This window comes from Trifolium pratense, linkage group LG4 (genome assembly GCF_020283565.1).
Source record: "Trifolium pratense cultivar HEN17-A07 linkage group LG4, ARS_RC_1.1, whole genome shotgun sequence".
NCBI classification, from domain to species: Eukaryota; Viridiplantae; Streptophyta; class Magnoliopsida; order Fabales; family Fabaceae; genus Trifolium; species Trifolium pratense.
Genome location: NC_060062.1, coordinates 27,383,416 through 27,405,884, shown reverse-complemented (window position 1 = coordinate 27,405,884; position 22,469 = coordinate 27,383,416). Strand labels below are relative to the sequence as shown.

The 22,469-nt window shown below is 32.4% G+C and overlaps 2 protein-coding genes across 2 annotated transcripts; one reads left to right on the top strand and one right to left on the bottom strand.

Annotated features, from left to right (window-relative positions):
* Positions 1-1,753: 1,753 nt before the first annotated feature.
* Positions 1,754-10,539, bottom strand: LOC123920124 (kinesin-like protein KIN-4C). The gene is made up of 28 exons (XM_045972274.1): positions 10,416-10,539; positions 10,203-10,366; positions 9,763-9,909; positions 9,475-9,630; positions 9,150-9,388; positions 8,676-8,815; positions 8,382-8,506; positions 8,206-8,242; positions 8,020-8,111; positions 7,791-7,907; positions 7,591-7,704; positions 7,360-7,443; positions 6,959-7,133; positions 6,715-6,824; positions 6,458-6,550; positions 6,249-6,341; positions 6,054-6,170; positions 5,903-5,983; positions 5,566-5,637; positions 5,391-5,481; positions 5,198-5,226; positions 4,997-5,082; positions 4,525-4,596; positions 3,907-4,131; positions 3,633-3,777; positions 3,401-3,466; positions 2,754-3,311; positions 1,754-2,402 (listed from the first exon to the last, which is right to left on the bottom strand). The coding sequence occupies exons 2-28, from the start codon at positions 10,350-10,352 to the stop codon at positions 1,986-1,988; spliced, it is 3,831 nt and encodes a 1,276-aa protein (XP_045828230.1). The 5' UTR covers positions 10,353-10,366; positions 10,416-10,539; the 3' UTR covers positions 1,754-1,985.
* Positions 10,540-20,774: 10,235 nt separating this feature from the next.
* On the top strand, positions 20,775-22,034 carry LOC123920123 (RING-H2 finger protein ATL43-like). Its single transcript, XM_045972273.1, has one exon. The coding sequence runs from the start codon at positions 20,775-20,777 to the stop codon at positions 22,032-22,034; it is 1,260 nt and encodes a 419-aa protein (XP_045828229.1).
* The last annotated feature ends 435 nt before the right edge of the window (positions 22,035-22,469 follow it).

The following is a 22,469-nucleotide window of genomic DNA, read 5'->3' as shown; positions in this document are numbered from 1 at the left end:
TGAGTCTTTGAAGGCTCTACGATGAAATTTGATTTGATGTCACTGAGTCATTGCTATTTGTCTTTTAGAACCATATTAATTGCGCAAAAAAATAGTAAAAATTAAATTTTATACACGTTACGGGTCTTTGAAGACTCTACTATAAAATTTGATGTGACTGAACCATCCAACAATAGGGTGGTTCACTTTTGTATTATACTTATTATGATTTGGTTTTTAAGTTTGTTTGCTCTTTTGGATCATTGATGTTTGTCCTTGAGAACCATATTAATTGCACACAAAAAAAAAATATTAAATTTTATACATTTGACGGGTCTTTGAAGGCTCTACTATAAAATTCGATATGACTGAGCCATCCACTTAATTATGTTTAATTTACCATGATCAACAACATCCATGATTGACATATAAATGGTGTTCCGCCGAACCCGTGCAACGCACGGGCGGCCTTGATCAAGGAGCATATGAGCTACAAGGATCAAGGAGCCACGGTTAAGGGATCCCTCCGAGTATCGATATAGATTCGTAATTTTTGTATCCTTCTTTTTTTTTTTGTGATAATTTTTGTATCCTTCTAATAATGAGGTTTATAATTTATGCGCGTTGCTAGAGTTTCTTAATTTTTGCGCTTTAGGTCAGCCTTTAATAGAGTGTTTCTTAATTTCTGCGTCATATAGAGTTTCATGATACTACGATATTTTAGCATTCACATAGATTCGTAATTTTTATGCGTTCTTGATACAAATGTTTGTAATTTCTGCGTGTCGCGAATATGTTTTTTTAGTTTTCGCGCCACAAGTATCCACAATGGTTTGTAATTTTTTTGTGCTTACAATATAGGCATTTATGATCTCTGCGCGCCACTTATAGAATTTCTTTTAATAGAGAGGTTCTTGATCTCTGCATTATATGTCAACCTCTATATATCGATAGAGAGATTTATAATTTTTATTCGACACAAGTATCCACAATGGTTCGTAATTTTTGTATCCTTCTAATAGAGTTTCTTAATTTTTGCGTTTTAGGTCATCTTCTAACAGAGAGTTTCTTAATCTCTGTGTCATATAAATTTCATGATACTTCAATATTTGAGCATTCACATAGATTCATAATTTTTATGCGTTCCTGATACAAAGGTTTGTAATTTATGCATGCCGCTTATCTAAATTTTTAGTTTTCACGCCATAATTATCAACAATGGTTCGTAATGTTTTTGTGTTAACCTATCATAATTTGTACACTTTATTACACTACATGATATATCTATATTGCACCATATCCTTTACATCCATGATTGATATATAAATGATGCTTCCCCGAAGTAATTTCTATATGCTTATGACTAGCTTCCTCGGCTCATAGCATCCATGATTGATATATAAATGATACTCCCCCTAAGAAATTTTCATATGCTTATGACTAGCTTCATTGGCTCATAACAACCATGATTGGTATATAAATCATGCTCCGTCGAACCCGTGCAACGCACGGGCAGCCGTCTAGTTCAAGAAATAGAAGCCCTACCATTTGCCCACTAAAGGCCCCATACAACCCTAAAGAGGCCTTGCCTTTTTGGACTTCTTAGACCAGCATCGCGACCAACTGGACCGGCAGCTAGAGCTGGGCGTGGGGCAAAGAGACGCTCTGGAGCTCAACTGGTTAGATCAAGTGAGGCAGGGGCTAAACGAAGGGGGGCTAAATTTGTACTACATAGAATTTTCAGGTGATAGTTTCAACTATCCTCTTTCTCTCGCAGTGAAGTCCCGATGGCAAACTATATATAACATTTGAATATCTCTTACATTCATTCCACGTTTTCGAAACGGATCCTATCAAATATTTTACAAACCAAAATCAATTTAACTGATAGAGAAATTTTTAATCACACAATACAGACATAAAATTCACCATAAGAATATGGCAATGGTATGCTTCATAAATTCTGATTGTAACTAAGAATTAAGTAATGGATTGAACATTCAAAGTTAAAGACCATTGTTCTCCTTCTCAAGTATTCTTTTTTGAGGAATTGGACTCATAGCAACTTCAGACTCCTTTTTGATTGATTCATCTTGCTTACTAGCATTCTTGTCCCCCAAGGGAAGGATAGTATTTGATGACCCTTGCTTTTGCATGGCCCGTGGTATTTTCAAAGGTATTTTTGTGTCGATATAATTAATTTCTGGCTTTGGGGGAATTGAAGCATTTTCAAATTTAGGAGGATGCATTTTCTGTGGTATATCCACATATACATTTGCTTCACTACTGGTATTATTCTTCTCTTTCTCAGAGACATTAGAACTGCCTGGCTGTGATGAAGATGGTGGTGGTTCTGTAACAAGAACTATTGAGGACTTCCGCCATTTCTTTCTCTGGTTACCCTTCGTGGCATTTGACTTAGGCTAAAAAAGAAAAAATAAAGTAATGATTTGTTAACAAAATTACCAGCAATAAAGCACTAACACAAAAATGGAGCATATACGTACAACACATATACGGTGATAATGATTCGAGAAAATGAAAGTGATTCCACGTAAACCACATGTGTGAGTGTTAAATAGATTTCCAGACCCAGCAAAAAACATAGGAATATTGGTTATTCAGGCAGATGAGAAATTAAATTTTAATCAAATTACTTGCATAGTTCACATGCAGGCAGATGATGACATGAAAAATTAATGGTTATTCAGTCAGATGATTTGTTTTAGTTAATGTATAGATACTTGACATTGAAATCAAAAAGTGACACGCACCAGTGTATTTCCAATGTCAGAGAGAGCTTTTCTTGGCCCATTATCAGTCTTGGCTTCAGTAGGCCTCTCAACCAAAGCACCCTGAAGCAACTGAGCACCTTGAGTAGCAAGAAGACTATTTTTATCTGCTTCGTCAGAATCATTTTCAGTCCCCTCAGCAGATACTGGTTGTCTTCCCTCTTGTTCATTAGAGACCCTGTTTGCACACTTAGTTTCCCGGCAACCACAAGAACTTCCGCATCCAACTCCATTAGCTCTGCACATGCATTTTGATGTTTTGCAAGAAGAGCTTTTGCTACAAGAGCAACAAGCATCTAATGCAATTTTTTGGGATGGACCATCTGGTGCTTCTGTTGTAATATCTTTGACATCATCTGAAATTATAGTTTTTTCCATGTTTGAATGTTCACTGCCTTTAGATTTTCTTTTCCTACCGTTCAATTTCGCAGACTCTACCCATTCATCATCAGTTGCATCAGTTGGATCTATAGCATACTCGTCTGATTCTGCATCTGATATTTCCATATCCTCAAATAAAATGGTAGATCTCCGGTTTTCCTATTTGATAACCAATGAATCATTAACAATATAATCCACAAATAAAATGTAATTAATGATGAAATAGAATATTTGTTGGGAAAACCTACCAGCTTGCGTAAGTCATATGGATGTCCTCCAACATAATATCCGGAATCTCGCATAGATTCTGACCTCTGACAAAATTATAAAAATTAATGTAAAAAAAGTATGGACAGTAAGACATTACAAATATATTATTTGTTACTTAAATTTGGAAAGGATAACTCAGAATATCAGTAAATTATAGGTTGCATTGCAAAATTTATTACCAACGCTTAAAAGAGGACAATACATACTTACCATCAACTTCAATTGATGATCAAGTCCATCCCTCTGCTTTTTCAACTGTTCAAGTGCAAATCTTAGATTATCTATTATTTTCTTATGATCATTTATGTCCATGTGCTTATCTCTGCAGATAAATTCTTTTTCTCGCAATATACATCTGAAATAAAGAAAAGGAGACAAAAAAAATCCAGTTAAGTCACTAAAGACTTGAAGATTACCAACTTTTTAAACCATGTTGGTTAAACTTTACTGGTGACAGAAAATAGACTTGAAGATTAGCTACTACCTAGAGGAAGATGCTAGATTGAACAAATAATTCATCAAATTCTTGGCCTCAGCTAGAGACCGGACTTGGTTCCAACGTCCCTTGCCACTGAAAACCCGTTCCCGCTCTTCTGCCTCTGATAACTGCGATGCCATAGACACTAGTGTTGTAGAAGAAGTAGCCAGCATATTATCGAGATGAGAAATCCTTGAACTTCTTGCAACCGGAGACATTGATACATCACTCCTATATTGAAGTTACAAGGGTTAGTGTTTTAGATACAGATGGAGAAAAAGAATAATACAGCAAGCATAATATTTATAATAAAACTGTTTATATTTATGTGAATGTTACTACAAAAGAAAAAGTTATAACACTTATTTTTTTATATTAATTCCAGATTTATATTAATACAAGACCCCTAATCTGAAATAAATAAGAAAACAAAGTGTGATATGTGTGTAGATAAGATAGCACACTCTTAAAAGAAACTAATCATAAGATACACTTAACACATTTGAAGAAAATAAGATATTTTTTAAGATATTCGACTCGATCAAATACAATAGTAATCAGTCAAACAGACAAATAGTGTTGTACAATAATTAATGGATTCGGTAACTGCGTTGTTTTTATCACCTTGTATTGTTTAGCCTCATCATCTCTGCTTCTTCTTTTAACATGGCACTCTCCTTGGCCATAGCAGCCCTCCTGAAATGAATAGTAAAAACTAATGAGTATGAGTAAATGTCAATCTCAATTTTTTTGTTTTCGTTGCAAAAATTCAAAATCAATCACAGAATTCTCGCATTTGCTGATCAAACTACAATCACGGGAACGAAAAATGTTTTCCAAAATAGTATACAGTCTCAAAAACTCACTTTGGTGGACATAATTAAAACATCTAAGCCATAGTGAGTAAATCAGTTCATGTTTTCACATCTTTTAAGTTCGGATCAATAATAGATAGCATAGCAAACAAATCGAAATGCCGAAGAAAAAAATTTCACATAAACTATTCTTGCAGATATCAAAAGGAAGGGAGCTAACACAAGTCAGCCTTTACCAAAAGGTCCTCAGAGGAAGAATATAAAAGTAAAATAACACGTACACTTCCATTTGACGTTGATACTCTAAACGCACTTCATGCACTCGGACAGTGACTTCAAGTTCATCCTCTATTGCCTTCATCAAAGCCTTCAAATAGAAAAATAAAAGTCAAGTAGATGCAACCAAACCCCCCAAGAAATCACAAGCAAATAATATTAAGAAACATAAAGCACTATAATTAGTAAAAGGTTCATAGAAGCACCTGAATTCCTTGACTGTTCCCACCGATACCTATATAAAAAAAAAACCAGAGACTTATTTATTAGTAAAAGGTTCACCATATAGGGAAAGATGCATGGCTAGATAAATCTTCTAACCAGTTCCACGTGAGGCAAAATAAAAAAAAAAACAAAAAAGTTCTTTATAAAGGAAAAGATGCATGGCTATGTTCTGACCAGTTTCACGTGAGGCAGTCTTTCGAGATTCCAAAAGTTCTTTTAGCCTTTTAGTAGCCAAGGATGCTTCTTCTGTCTTCCTTTGTAACACCTAAAATGAAATACATTGATAGTGGGAATATTTATCAATCATCATCCTTGATCACAACAACAGGGGATTTGAAAATACACTTACCATCTTTGTTCTCTGATTCAGTGCTAACAGCTTATGCATCTCATATTCGTTTTTCCTTCCTTCTTTTTTAAGCTGGTAATCATAAGATGATTCATTAATAAGTAACACTTTGTTGACAAAAAATGTCAGTAGAGAAAAAGAATGTTAGAAAGGCCATATATTCGTTTTTCCTTCCTTCTTTTTTAAGCTGGTAATCATAAGATGATTCATTAATAAGTAACACTTTGTTGACAAAAAATGTCAGTAGAGAAAAAGAATGTTAGAAAGGCCATGCAATTATTAAATGGAGTAATAGACTATTAAAAAGTTTAAGAAAGCTCATTGTTACTACATTTACCTGGAGAACTTCCTTTTCACGTGAAGCTTTCCATAACCTAAATTGTTCAGATTCCTGCTTAATCTTGTGTTGCAGTTGAACCTATTGAAAACGAACTATCAGTAAAGAATGTAAAAGCAAAATACAAGTTCCATTAACAGGCAAATTGCACCTTTTGAGATTTAATTCTTTGGATCTCATCCTGCAGTTTCTTTGCAGCCTCATCACCCTTCTGTTTTTGTCTCAAAAGATGGGCCTGAGCATCTTGTTTCTTCTTCAGCTCAGAGACCTGGAACGAAAATAATTAATTCACTGATTCAAGTGGCCATTAATTAAGAGTTAAAAACAGTATAAATAATAAATTCACCTGTGACTCAAGTGCATTTAATTTTTGAAGATATTCTTCCTTTAATTTGTGAGTGCTGTCACCAGAAGTGGATTTGAGTTCTTCAATTTCTCTCTACCAATAACACAAAAAGGGATTTGAGTTATCACAGTAGTAACCTTCTAAATGTAATAACAATAATAAATAAATAATGATGATAATTCAAAAAAAAAATTGCATGGATTAATTACCTGCAAAAATTTCTTCTCATGCTCCAACTCAAGAAGCTTCTTTTCATAATGTTGTTTGAGAACTGAAGCATTATTAAATTGCTTCATTTCAGCCTTCAACAGATAAAACAGACAGTTCAAATACTATAGGTAAATATGAAATAACAAGCATGTAAAAAAATTGTGAATTTGCACAATTTAACAAGGAAATTAGAAAACCAAAATATTCAGTGTCTACGTTAATTCAAAACTAGATATCTGGACGTTGTAACTTATACCTCCTTCTGTTCAAGTTTCTTGTCCAATTCTTTGAGCTCCCTATCCAACTTTTCTTGAGCAGAAGAGTGTTCTAACTCCTTTTCATGAATTTCCACCGGTTCCACGTCATCTACATACAAATTTGCGCAATGTTACTAAAATATCTAGTTGATATTTAGGATTAAATACCAACTCAAAATAATAGCAAATATAACAAAGCCTAAATGTTGTGTGTTGTGCCTAGACATGAGAAATCAACCATACCTGTTATGTCCATAGAAGAATACTCATTACCACCTGCAAATAAGCCGTTCTTGATTTCATCTGAATCAACCCAGTCAACAAAATTGCTTGATTTCACATTCAAATTTTTCAAACGTGTCAATTCCCCTTCCAAATCATGGATCTTTGAAACATAAGATTTCACCAGGTCACAATCCTAGAAGCAAGTTCATATCACAAGTTAGTGATGTACAATTTTGTTAGAAAAGACTGACCATGCATTAGAAAGACTTTATTTAAGGAGTGATTAGGTGGTTTGGGGGGAGGAACACAAGAGTTAGAGAGATAAGTATTTGTGAATTCAACTCCACTAACATTTCTAACAATTAATTACTAGCAACATTCTTTATTTTTTAAAAGGCAATGACTTAATGTATTCAAACCTGATTTGAATTGGAGTCGATCTGATCCCATGATTTACCCTTTCGATTTGCTTCTATTTGCATGATCAGTTGGTCCTTTTCAACCTAAATCGTTCAATAATTTGGGTCAGACCCAACAACTTGAAGTCAAAAAACACCTCAATGATATTGTAAGAAACTAGCAACTTTGTTTCTTTGGTAAGACTCCAAACATTTTACTAGAACAAAAAATGCTAAGGATAGACTAAATACCTGAGCATCACAAGCACGTTGTTTTAAACTGTCACAAATTTGTCCACGTGCGTGAAGTTCGTGCTGTAGCTCTGCATTTCTTGCTTCAAGTAAAGATACCTTGTGTTTGAGGATCTGAGCATGAGGAAGAAAGGACATCAGAAACATATGACCAGTAATTGAGGGATCAACTTCACACACTTTCTAAGAGAATGATGTACCTGAATTTCCTCGAATGGTGCACCAGAAACACCTTTAAAACATAGAAGTTCAGCCTCTAATTGGTCAATACGGCTTTGCAGTCTCTGTTGCTGGGCGCCTATTGGATCGCGGTTAATCTAAAACAAAAAAATTGAAATTCATCAAATATAAGAAACATAAACTACCCCATCCACAAGCAAACAAAAAATAAATAAAAAAATATAGAGAACGCTAACATAAAGCACTTACGATTGCCTTGTTCTGTATGTTCCGCGCACGATTTGCATACTTTAATGTATTCAAAGTTTCTTCAGCATTGGTGTCTGCAGGACTAACACATGCTGCAACATTTCAAACAGATTAAATGAGACACGTAGTATTAAAAAGCTATAAAAATTTCAAATCTACTGCATTCACTCGGTATGAACAGTGTACCTATCATCACCGTTTTGCTATTCCCTCCAAGAGAATCCTATGTATTCATTAACCAGTAGCATGTTAAGATAACATGATATGAATCCATGTCGTAAATAAAAAAAACTCCATAATTATAATAATAAAAAAAATAAGTGCATTGGTATTTCTTATTTCTTAAATAAAACAATGTAAACCTGCAGTAGGCGTGTTAACTTGCTATCTCGATACGGTACGTGACCTCCTTCTTTTCGCTTTCTTTCATCTCCCAATGCACTTATTACATTTCCAAGAGTCAGTAATCCCTTGTTGATATGAATTCCTAAACCATGAAAAACCAAATTATCATCAAACAACTTTGAAAAAACAACATAAAACATTCTATGTTCATCAATGTATATTGTAACAAGTGTGATCAACTATAGAACAATTCCTCTAATAGTTCTATTACAAATTAGATGCATATAGGGCATAACAAACAATCGACATACCTTCTTTCAAACGCATTCCATCAGCACCTGTTCTTTTTGCTCGTTCAGAACCAGCAAGATCTACTAGGTGTAGCTTCGCACATAAGACATCGTCACCATTCTTTTGCTCCATTGTGATGGTGAATATTGCATGTGAACGACTAGACAAAGCATAAGAACCACATAGTCATTATCATGTTATAAATTAATTTTTAAACTGAGCTTAGAAGGATAAAAACCAATACGATAAACGTTAATGTGCAATATTATTAGAGAACAGAGACATGATACCAAATCATACTATATAATTAAATAGAGTGTGTTTATAGTGAACAACTTAAGTTTTGTTTACGAATCTTGCTATATAACGCGACAAAAAATAAATAAGATAAGAGTTTAATTATGACATGTGAGAGCTTCACAGTCCAATGGAAGCTTCTGCAACAACCCCATCAGTCTAATTTATTGGGTTTGGGTAATGTAATGTGGCTATACCTCGATTGGCTGTTCATGTTGGTACTCCCAGTAGCACGTGACATAGAACCACGAGAGAGATAAGATGACATTTCTTCTTTTGTCTTAACTTCAGGTTCTGTGACACCGGCCAGAGTTATTCCCCCGCTTAAAGTCTCTCTAATCTGTATTGGAACTCTAGCAGGCACTGCAAACTTTGCATTACAATCTCCTTTAGATGCATTATGATCAAGGAGATCGAAGACCTCTTCCTTGAAAATCTGTCATATATTTTTAACAAAACAGCTTAAAAATGACCGATCTCTCAATCGGACAAAAAAATCCACTAAACTAAACATTATTTTACCTCAATAAAAGATACTCGAATCAAAAACTCGTTGGACTCTTCTTTCAAATCCTGAACCCTCTTGAATATGGTCCTCATCACATTCGGTATAATTCCACCAGCACTTTCCTCTCCAGTATAATTAGTTCCCATAGTATATGTCTTACCCGATCCAGTCTAACAAAAATTAACCGATACCATAAAACTAAAATTCAGATGAAACATAACAAAACAAAACATCTAAAATAAAATTTTCACAATAATCATAGTCAACACAAGTGAAAACCATATCATAATTAAAAACTATACCTGACCATAAGCAAGAACAGTTGCATTGTATCCATGAAACAGCGCATCAACAAGCGGAGCCACACACTCATCATATATAGCAGACGGTGGCGATCCCGTACTACCATATACAAAATCATAGGTAAACGCATGTGTCCCAATTTGCACCTACCAATCAACCAAAATCAACATCAACACATCAATTTCGCAGACTATTACATATTCAAAATTTCATACACTAAAATACAAAATCCAACAATCCAACAATGATTCATAATAATTGAACAATCAATTACAGCTTTACACATCAATTTCACACACAGTTACAGATTCAAATTAAAAATCTCATAAACTGAAACCTAAACTTAAAAAATTCAAACGAACAATTAATTACAGCTAATAAGTAAGTATCAGATAACAAATGCAATACGAAAAAATACGATTGAAAAGCAGAAATGAACCTGAGGTTCACCAGGAGGAACAGTGATACAATTAGTGCATCCATGAAGAAGCTCTGCGTTAATAAGAGGTCGAATATTCACCGCAACACGGACACACTGTGTTGTTGAATCTCCGTTCTTGCCACCGCCGTTCAATTCTGCGTGGTCCATTTCCGGCGAATTCGAATTCAAAACGGCGTTTGTTGTTGTTGGATCTGTAATTAATGGTGGAAGCTTGTTAGGGTTTGATTATTGAAATTTGATTTTGTGTTTAAGAAGAGAGAGTTGGAGAGGAAAGAACGAAAAAGGGTTTGAGTTTTTTTTTTGAACTGAGATTTTGAATGTGGACGTTGTGGCTTTTGGATTAAACTTAATTTGAAGAAATACCTTTCACGTCCGAATTCAAATGTGAAGTGAGATCATGCGCGGGTCACGTGCTCAAGGGAGACCAACGGCACAATACAAATAGCTTTTATCTTTTTTTGATTGGATATAAAATTATATAATTATTTTTTTTCTGAAAAAACCTAAAAAATATCTGTTTGCATTTAAATCTATTTAATTTATTTCATCATAATATGGAACTGTAATTAGTCATATTTATAAAAATTCTTTCTTAAAAAAAAATTATAAAAATTCTTTTTTTTTTTTTTAATCTCTTCACACAATTATTCATACATATGTGATTATGCTCGACAAATATTAAAGTCTTAAACTTAAATACCGTCATTTTTTTATAAGAGCTACTTTGACTAAAATGTACTATATATTTATTTTGTTTTGACCGTAATTTTTTAATAATATATAGATGTAAATATTAACATATAAGATATTGTTTAATTTGTTTTGATGAGTATTGTCAAAATATTAAGTTTTCATAATTTTAATTTACTAATAGAGAATTAAAGATATTAGTGTTCAAAACTTCAAATGTGTGCATTTGCGTACGTGCAGTCATCAAACTGAGTCTTATATTTAATTTAGGGCAAAATTACACTACAGGTCCTTTATCTTATTTTTTTGTAACACTTTGGTCCTTTATCTTTTTTTTGTAACAATTTGGTCCTTTATCTTTTTTTTCGTAACACTTTGATCCGTATCTTATTTATTTATAAAAAATAAAGGACCAAAGTGTTACAAATAAAATAAGATAAATGACCAAACTGTTACAAAAAAAGGACTAAAATGTTATAAATAAAAAAAATAAAGGACTAAAGTGTTACAAATAAACGATAAAGGACCAAAGTGTTACAAAAAAAAGATAAAGGACCAAAGTGTTACAAAAAAATAAGATAAAGGATCTGTAGTGTAATTTTGCCTTAATTTAGGGACAGAGAGGGTAAAAGATTAAAGCACAAGTTTTTCGAATAATTATATTCTTTCTGTTTTAAAATGAGTATCACTTAATTTAGTGGAATGTTTTTCTTTAAAATTAGTGTCATTTTTCAAAACAATCTTAATATTAACTATTCTTTTTAATTGTGTCATTTTATGTAGTACATTGCATCTAAAATATTGCTTCTACTTAATATTTATGACAGTGGAAAATACCTCAATGTTTTGTTTTTATTTTAACGAAAACACATCAATTAGTAAGAATAATTTGGTATAAATTGGGATAAGGTGTGTGTTGATTGTGATCTTGGAAGTTTGGAGGTGTGTAGAGTGAAGTAATATAATTTAGCTTTATTATAGAAATGGTGTTGGATGATATTTCTGGAGCAAGATAATTTATGATTTAAGGTGTTAGTTGCTAAATATGGGTTGGATGATGGTAGACTTTAGGGAGATGGACTAATTCATGGGTGTGGTGGAGAGATTTGGTTGATATAAAAGTCTAACATGCACAAGTGGAGAAAGTCCTCCACGGTGCACAAGTTAGCAATTATACTATAACGAATATAAATTTTACAAAATTCATCGTTGGATTTAAAGTCTATATCGTGTAGATCATCTATAAAAAATTTGAAAATCATTTGATATGTTATTGAGACCCATCAAGATTAACGGTTTATGGTTTTTTATTGACTACCGTTAATATTGATGGGTCTCAATGCCATCTCAAATCATTTTCAATTTTTTTCAAAAATTTTATAGATGATTTATATGATATAAACTTTCAATCTAACGGTGGATTTTATAAAATTCGTATTCGTTATAGTATAATTGCTAACTTGTGCACCGTGGAGGACTTTCTCCACTTGTGCATGTTAGACAAGACCTGATATATATATATATATATATATATATATATATATATATATATATATATATATATATATATATATATATATATATATATATATATATATATATAGTTTGAGTGTGAGTTGTGGTTTGAGGATAATATCATAAGTAAGGTTTTTTGAAAAGATTGATGATTGAAAGGTGAGTCTCTTAATATTACATTTCGTAGACTTTTATTTATTTATCTTTGATTAGGAACATTTTGATGGTTGAGATGTGTAGATTGAGGTGGGGTGTTGAGGGTGATGGATAGAGTTGGCCCATGTTTGGTTCGGAGGAGGATTTAGTTTTTGAGTGTTGTGCTATGTCGATACTTTTTTCTTTGCTAGTCGACCTGATAGATAAATGGATGCGGATTCCTAATCTAGTTGAATGTTACTCTATTAAGGGAGTCTATCAACTCCTGACTAAAGTGATCTAGGTTGAGTTGTCATAGAATAAGGAGTTGGTTTGATATAAATTAGTTCCTTTAAAAGGTTTTCTTTCAAGGGACAATTTATCTTGTCGTGGATTGCTACATTTAGACTCTTCTTTGTGTTTAGGTGGTTGTGGGGTTGGTGAACCTTCCAACCACTTGTTCTTCGATTGTGATTTCTTTATTCTTCTTTGGAGAGTTATTCTCAAGTGGCTGGGAATTTCTATAGGGTTTTCCCAATTATTTTTCAATCTCATGCAAGTTAATTTTGTAATTCTTAATTTAGAAAAGTGATTTGTCATTGTCTTCAAGTGGTGTGGTTAGCGTGTTGTTCGGTAATTTGGAAAGAAAGAAACAATAGAGTGTTTTTTTTTTAACCAAACAAACTTAATTCATATCATTAACTAATAAATGTTCAATACATAAGGGAAACAAACAATAGAGTCTTTAATCATAAGCAAATTTCATCAAAGATGTAAGATGTTGCTAGATAACGTTAAACTCCAAGTCCGGTGGTAGTTGAAGGCAAAAAAAAAATAAAAATTGATGTTGATCTCTTTTTTTGTGGAACAACCCTTTTGGCTCTTTTTGGTAAAATTAGTGGTTAGCTAACTAGCTGGCTGATAACTGATGGTTAATGACTTATGTAACACCTAAACTCAATATTTAAATAAATCTAACTATAGAAAATTCTTTTTCAAATTACGCGGCGGATAATAAAATTAAAACGACTCGAAGTCGAAATAAAATATAAAATAGTGGTTTAAGGTATTACATACTTCAAAGACATTACTAATTAGGGGTGTATATGGATTGAGCAAATCCGGTCAACCCGGTCAAACCCACTCAATCCAACCCAAAAAAGTGGGTTGGGTCGGACAATTGGTTGGATATGGATTTCAAAAGTGAAAAACCCATAAAAAAAATCGGGTCCGGGTAAAACCGGACCCAACCCAAAAAACGCACTAGTGTTATGTTTTTTTGAAATATTTTTTGTAAAAATACTAAAGGTTTTATCATTTAATAGTTAAATATTTTTATAGTGAAAATAAGTTATACTACTTTTTAAGAAAATAAAAAGATTGAATAATTTTTATTAACAAATATGATAATTCATCACACTATTTTAAAAAAAATAAAAAGATTGAATAATTTTTATAAATAAATATGATAATTCGTTGCACTATTTTTAATAGTGAAATAAAGTTACGATATTTTTCAAGAAAATACAATGGGTGAGTTATTTAACTTATTTTTATGGAAGAAAATGATGATTTTTCATTTAGATATTTAATATTAAAAAATAGAAAAATAATTTGGGTAACCCACGATCCAACCCAATCCAACCCGGAAATTAGTGGATTTACCCAACCCGGCCCAATGTTATAACGGGTGGTTATTTTACTTGAACCAATCCGAAATACCCCATGTGGTTCGGGTTTTGGTTTTTGCCAAATCCAACTCAAACCGACCCACGTACACCCCTATAACTAATGTAATAAAATATTAAACGTCGCTTATACAATATTACTTTTCTAATATAATATATCTTTAATTAAATTAAATAAAGACTCTATTAATCATTCCCCGTGTCACAATCAGAGTGGAGCTTCACCAACAACTCGAACACCAACAAACATACACAACCTGATAATCTGAACCTCCAACGGTTCAACACAAATACAAAACAGAGGATTGGATAATATAATCATAACCAGTGATCGAATATAACGAATATCTAACACTAAATAAATAAGAACAGTTGAATAGATACAACTCAGACATCCACAGACATGTATGAGACATACTCAGACATATGTATATGAGTTAAAGATAACATATATCACATAACTATATGTTATTAACGAGTTGTAATAATCATATAACACATCATATTCATTTATCAATCATACATCACATTTGAGAGGTATCAACCATCAACATTTAATAAATTAATTCTATATATTTAATATTCAACCATCACATTTGAACTATACTAGTCCCACACCCGTGCGATGCACGGGTGTTATGCGGTATTTTATATTATAATAGTGTTGAATTCACTTCTTTCAATCAAATGCGCAATAACATCTAAAACAATTAAAATAGGGACATATTATTTAGATTAAAATATCAATCAATATATGAGATTTAAATTAAAACGAAAGCTAATAATTATTACCAACTATTTTTTCTTCTTTAGTTGAATTCAAAATATCTTGGAATGGCATAAAGTCAAAATGGTTCAATGGAAAATGTGGAGCATCGATCTTGGTAAATGTAATAGTGTGCGATGCACGGACATTATGCGTTGTTTTATAATGAAGCGTCAAAAAATTATTTGTATAAATAGTAAATTAATAATTGAAACAATAGATGTTATCAAAATAATATTAGCAATAAAACTTAATTAAAAATATTAACAATATGAATTATATTTGTAATTGCATTTCAAACAATTTATTTGTAGTGTTTCGTAAATATCATGCAAAGTCCCACTACAGAAATATCACAAATTAGACAATAAGAATGCTAAGAAAAAAATAAATATTGAATATTAAAAGGGAAAGAAATGAAGAAATAAGGATGAGAAAGAGGGTTGGGTAGAAGGGTTACACGATGACTATGATAAAGTGTTAAAATAGAATAAAGAGCATCAAAATCTATATATACTTGCAAAATCAACAATATAGTCTCACTCGTTAAATACAAAGAAAAAGAAAGATACAATAAAATCATAAAATTTCAGAAATACATCATTCTTCTACAACACTAATAACCCTTCCAAATAGAAATTTCACATGCTCATATATGTATGAGGAGGGATATAAGACATGTATATTATAAAATAATTAATTCACAAAACCGTTTTTATTATAGTGGGAATGTCAATCAAAAGCTTGGCATTAAAAATATTAAAAGAGGTGATTGTTTCACTTATTATATAACTCTTGATTTATCCACAAAAAGAAATGATCTAACGGCTATGATTGATTGATATAATTAGGGTTAGGATTAGTGGTAGGAGAACTATCTAGGATTTATATATATAGATTTATATATTAATACAGGATCATATTTTATTTAACTTTTGACAAATACGGGATCTTTTTTTTTTTTATGTTATAACTTTTCATTCTTTTTATTTGAGAATTATGAAAATTTTAATATTAAAATGTTAAATTTTTGTCTCATTTTACCCGTGCTTGGCACGGGTCCGGATACTAGTAATCATATAACGCATCATATTCATTTATCAATCATACATCACATTTGAGAGGTATCAACCATCAACATTTAATAAATTAATTCTATATATGTCAAGTATCATTTAACAATTAGGAACAACACATAATTCCTGATGTATTCTAATGTCACATAGATGTGATATCATCTGGACAAATCTAATGCATGTGATACCATTTCATCATAATCTTGGATAACTTAATCCTAGTGTTTTAGATCATCGTTTCTAAAACATTCTAGATCATCGTCTCTAGAATAATAGTAAACTAGATCATCGTCTCTAAGATACTCATCAATAGACACAACTTATGAATGCATGAATGTGCATATACCAAACATATGGTTAACATAATATGGATAACATAATCCAAATATTATAAATCATCGTCTTTAAAATACATCTACTCATGATAAATCATCATTTATCATCATCAATAAATCAACATCATGATTTATCATAATCTATCAACAACCTAATCATCATCATTAATCAACAACACATAATGTATCAACAAGGCTTAACAACATCACTATCATGATCAACTCATGAAAAATACATTTATTTCATACTCAAAAGATACTAAAACTAATCAACAACAATTAATTATTTAATTCAATTAATAAAACTAATTAAGCATACTTTATTACCAAAATATAAGCAAACACCTATAACCAACCATCATCTCAGACAAAAAAATCCGTAATCGGAATCTACACGAAAAACTGAGCAAAATAAATTATGGGCGCATAAGTCAACAAAAAGTAAAAAATAATCAACATAAGGGATTTCGTCAGCTATAGCGTCGGACTGATTGCGTCGCAACCGCACTGTTCATGCTACAGAATTATGCAGGACACGTTTTGACTCGATTTTGGTCCAAATAAGCTCCTAATAATCACTTAAAACAGTCCTAAATTCATATTTAAATATTACTACACTTACAACTTATTTAAAACAACTTAAATCACTCAAACAAAATCATTTTTCATGGATTATTCATCATTTTCATAAACTTATCAACAACCTAAAAATAATCAACAACATACAAAGTACTAATTTTTATCATAGCTTTGCATTTCTAAATCATGAACAAATATGCATAATCACTTATTATAACATAAAGATTCAAAATCAACACGTTCCCAAAATCCCATAACATACCCAAAAATGAAAAAGAGATGAGAAGAGTTTGGGCTAGAGAAGAATACTTCTCTCCTCTCCATTAATTCATCTCAAAGATTATAAAATCAAACCCTCATATCTTGTCTTAGTTGGATTCTATTCTCCACCTCTTGGTGTTTCTCTCAATCTCATGTTCTTCCTTTCTCTTCTTTTCTTCTTGTTTGTTCTTTTTTGTGACAAATGATTTTTATATTAATACATAGAGTTTTCTTAATACATAGGGTTTTCTATTGTTTTCCAAGGGAGAAGTTATTATACATAAGTGTAATCCTTATGCATGGTACATAAGTCAATAACATCCATTAGATTGAGCATCCACATGTAATAATCCTAGCCAATCTCAACTCACACACTCACACCTAATCTCACACCCCCCAAATTTCTCACGTACCCCCCAAATTACTCGCGCACCCCCAAATTTCTCGTGCACCCCCCCAAATTTCTCATGCACCCCCAATTTCTCGTGCACCCCCAAATTTCTAGCGCACCCCCCAAAATTTTTCACGCACCCCCCAGATGACTTGTGCGCCCAATTTTTTTTTAACCCCCCATATTTCAAGCCTAAACCATTTTGCTGTGGGAATGGTTTCAAAAATATACACTCCAAAACCATTAAGTGCATAAGATGGTTTTGAAGTACAACCTATAATTAGAATCATAATTGTTTTTTTTGGTACAATTATAATCATTATTTAAAACCAGTTTCAGATAGTTATACACTAAAACCATTTGTATTATAAAATGGTTTTATGTGTGTTTTTATGGTTTCAAAAATTCTGGAAACCATTATGCTGGTTAAATGGTTTCAGATAGTTATACACTGAAACCATTTGTATTGTAAAATAGTTTTATGTGTGTTTTTATGGTTTTAAAAATTCTGAAAACCATTATGTTGGTTAAATGGTTTCAGATAGTTATACACTGAAACCATTTGTATTGTAAAATGGTTTTATGTGTGTTTATATGGTTTTAAAAATTCTGGAAACCATTATGTTGGTTAAATGGTTTCAAATCACAATTATTGTTTGTATTCTAATTATAGGGTTGTACTCTAAAACCATCTTATACACTTAATGGTTTTGGAGTGCATATCTCTGAAACCATTCCCACAATAAAATGGTTTAGGCTAGAAATGTGGAGGGGACCAAAAAAATAAAATTGGGGGGCAAAAGTCATATTGGGGGTGTGCGAGAAATTTTGGGGGTGCATGAGAAATTTGGGGGTGCACAAGTAATTTGGGGGGTGCATGAGAAATTTGGGGGTGTGCTAGTAATTTGGGGGGTGCACAAGTAATTTGGGGGGTGCACTAAGTAACTTATGTATGGTGCATAAGGATAACTTATGTATAATAACCAATCCCGTTTTCCAATTAGCACCACCTCATTCTACTCATCTTATCACTTAATCTTCCTCTAGGCCCAATTCTCACTTCAAGCCCAAAACTTAATCCCACTTACAAGGCTCAATTCACATAAACTCATTAATTAATTAAAACTGGTTAAAACTCATAAATACTAACTTACAAAAGTTACGCGCAACATAATTAAATAAACACAAATAAATTTATAAATAACTCATTAATAAGATTGGGAGGTAACCCACTTGGGGCTGGTCGAGTGGTGTTGACTTGGACCCTTGGAGTATGCTCCTCTCAAGGTCTCAGGTTCGATTCTCACTGGTGCCAATTTCGGTGGGCTAATTAAGTCCATACAGAGCAAAAAAAAAAAACTCTAGCTTTAAATGGGGCCCCCGCAAGTGGGCGGTGGGATTAGCCCCCTTGAATTAGTCGGTCCTAAGGCCGGATACCAAGTTTTCAAAAAAATAAATAAGATTGGGAGGTTACAACTTATAATTGATAAGTTAATTGAAGTGTTTAATAAAATTAATGGTTCAACTAACTCATAAATGTAAAGTGACATAAAAGATTATTGTTGATTCATAATAAAATTAATATTTAACATACTTAAATATACTTTTATATTGAATTAATATAATATCCTTTTATATTATTGAAATAATTTTTAATTCGTTGGAATTTTATTTTCTAAAGTCATGGCTAAAAACTAATAGTAAAATATCGAATGTTTAATAGTTTATTATTGTTGTTTTTTTTTTGGTACAAAACAATAATATAAGGGTATATTGTAATTTTTTTGGATGCAAGTGTATATTATAATTAAAACATTAAGTTGGTCTCTGACAAAAAAAACATGAGTTGGTATGAAACATTAATAGTAAGGGTGTATATTATAATTGAAACAAACAACTGAGCAACGTAAAAATCAAATTCCAAAAGTGAGCAACGTAAGTTAAAAACTCAATTATTCATTTTTAAAGTTGTTATAATGAAGGGTACTAATCAGTAATAATCATGGTTTATTAAAAAAGAAGGATGCTTTGTATTAACGTAAAGGATAAAATTATAAAGGTTAAAACTGAATTTTAGATAAAATAATAAAAGTAAAAATGGAAGAAAAAATATAAGTTATAAGTTCATAAGTTAATTGAAATGGCATTTGAGAAATAAGCTATAAGCTAGTAAAATAAACTATAAGCCAATGATAAAAAGACTGTTACCAGCGCAAGGTCTCTATTGATCAAAAAATTATGGGTTATATTATTAAGAGAGATTTAAACATAAATGATAAAAAAAAAATTGGTTGGAAAAGAAGAATCCATATTGTGTGCCTCACAAGTTTCTCGACAAATATTAATCACCGTTAAAATGAGGTGAAAACCCTGTAAATATAACATGGTAATGTGAAAAAATTAATTCTTGACCATAACAATTCTAGAGTTATTTGATTCAACTATTTGATTGAATCTAATGGAAAGATTTTTTTTTACTAATCTAATGGAAAGTTGATTACTTGATTGTTGATGTTATGCTTTTACTAAAATCGATCTTCCTGTAGTTAAAATATTGGCTTAATTAGTAAAATGATCCCTTAAAGATATTTTTGGTTTCAGATTGGTCCCTTAAAGAAAAAAAGGTCCAAATAGGTCCCTTAAAGAAAAAAAAATCCGAATAGGTCCCTTAAAGACATCTCCGTTAATCAGTTTGGTCCTATTTAGACCTCTTTTTAGGGACCAAACTGATTAACGGAGATGTCTTTAAGGGACCTATTCGGATTTTTTTTTCTTTAAGGGACCTATTTGAACCTTTTTTTCTTTAAGGGACTAATCCGAAACCAAAAATATCTTTTAAGGGACCATTTTACTAATTAAACCTAAAATATTTGACATATTTTATATAGATCCTTCTATTTTTTATTTTTTTTTTTTATAAAATAGATCCTTGTAATTTTACCTCTTAGATATGTACACTTTTTAATTTGTGAACTGCTACCATAGAATGTCTCCCAATATAGACACTTTCTACACGGTATCCTCGTTCAAACAATAATTACGCCTTTCTTGTCTCTTTAGCGTTCCAATGAGAAACTCCAAAAATGACAAACTCCAAAAACAGAAAACAAAACATCATCACTTTACACATGACATGGGTGGTGCACCTTCTTTCAACCCATTCAGCAAAATTTTCCCCTTCTTCCCCATCATCATTGTCATATTCACTACCACGCTCATTCTAATCGCAAGTGCCGAAGATCACAATTCAAAAGAAAATGGAACAATTCATAGTCTCAAAGATGACAATGGCATTGCCGCGTCATCACCACCTCCTATATCATCAACAGATAGCTCCGGTCACGTGGCGAAGAAATTAGTTACATTTAAACCTAGCACGGCAGTGATAGTAGGTGTTTTAACAACCACATTTTCCCTTGCATTGCTACTCCTCCTATACGCCAAACATTGCAATAGTGGAAATGTATTTGCTGCTAGCAATGCAAATCTTGACGGGGAATCACGTTTGCATGAGCGGAAGAACTCTGGGATTGATCGTACTATTGTGGAATCATTGCCGGTTTTCAAGTTTGAGTCGTTGACAGGCCAAAAACATGGACTAGAATGTGCGGTTTGTCTAAACGGGTTTGAGGATCCCGAGGTACTCAGGTTATTGCCAAAATGCAAGCATGCTTTCCACATGGAATGTGTTGACACATGGCTTGACGAACATTCCACGTGCCCACTTTGTCGTTATAAGGTGGATCCCAATGACATCAATCTTCCTCTGCAACAAAACACAGAGGAAGCATTGTCATCTTCAGACATTGAAAGTGGAAGAGTTATTAGTAATATTAACGACAATGTGTCACAACAAGAAAATGAAAATGTAGGTTCACTACATGTTTTGGAGAATAGTGAAACGTCCTGTAAGGTTGATTTAGACTCAAATCAAAATTCTAATAGTAATTCCAGAAACGTAAGGAGTGAGGATGTCACTGGAGAGCATAGGTTAGACCACCGTATAATTTTGTCCCCCACCTGTTCTGATACATCACACAGTGGGGTCCACCAACGGTGGAGCAATTTTGAATCAGGTGATATGCTTTACCTAAACTCTGATAGGCTCATTAGTGATAGTTCTTCACAGTTGAATAGCTTGCATGAGGGAAGGAGAATGGTGGTAGAGCGTAATCGCAATATTCTTGATGATGAGATGGAGAATGGTTTTGGTGGTGGTGGGAGGGGTGAGAGGAATTTGAGGACTGTCTCCGAGAGGGTAGGGATGACTAGATTTTTGAGTAGGGAGAGATGGAGGGAAACAGAGCGTGGTAGTAGGGAAGAACAAGCGCGCCAACGTGAGAGAGTGACTTCGAGGTGGTTGGCTTGGATTTCTGGGCCAAAAACACAATGAGTAACTTCTGAATGAGAGCAGTGATCCTCCCCGTCGAAAACTCTATTACTATAGTTTTGATGCTTACTTTTATAACAAATAATATCAATATGTCTTTATATAAGCCTAAAACTCTAGTGATGAGTTGTCTATCACTTTTACTTTGCATTTTCAATTTTGTAGTTTAGGGTAGCATTAATTAGTTTCTCATAGGGATTCTTTTTAAGATTATTGTGATACATTTTTAATGTTTTAATTGAAAGTTTTTAGTTTCTACTACTATTTACTTCTTTTTTCTTTTCACTTTTAGACCATAATTTAAGAATTTTTTTTTATAAGTAAAGTATATTATAAGGGAGTATATGGGGTTCTCAAACCCTTAATTACAATAAGATAAACAAAACTAAGAGTTTTGAATACAAGACATAGGATCTAAACCCCAAAACGAGTAAGGGA

What these genes read in the sequence shown, in the direction of transcription:
- LOC123920123 (XM_045972273.1), top strand. Translation starts at nt 20,775, where the DNA reads ATGGGTGGTGCACCTTCTTTCAACCCATTCAGCAAAATTTTCCCCTTC.
- LOC123920124 (XM_045972274.1), bottom strand. Translation starts at nt 10,352, where the DNA reads ATGGACCACGCAGAATTGAACGGCGGTGGCAAGAACGGAGATTCAACA. An exon ending in AGAAACTTGAACAGAAGGAG is followed by an intron (nt 6,551 to 6,714) that starts GTATAAGTTACA and finishes TATCTGTTGAAG; the next exon opens with GCTGAAATGAAGCAATTTAA. An exon ending in GACTGCCTCACGTGAAACTG is followed by an intron (nt 5,227 to 5,390) that starts GTCAGAACATAG and finishes TTTTTTATATAG; the next exon opens with GTATCGGTGGGAACAGTCAA.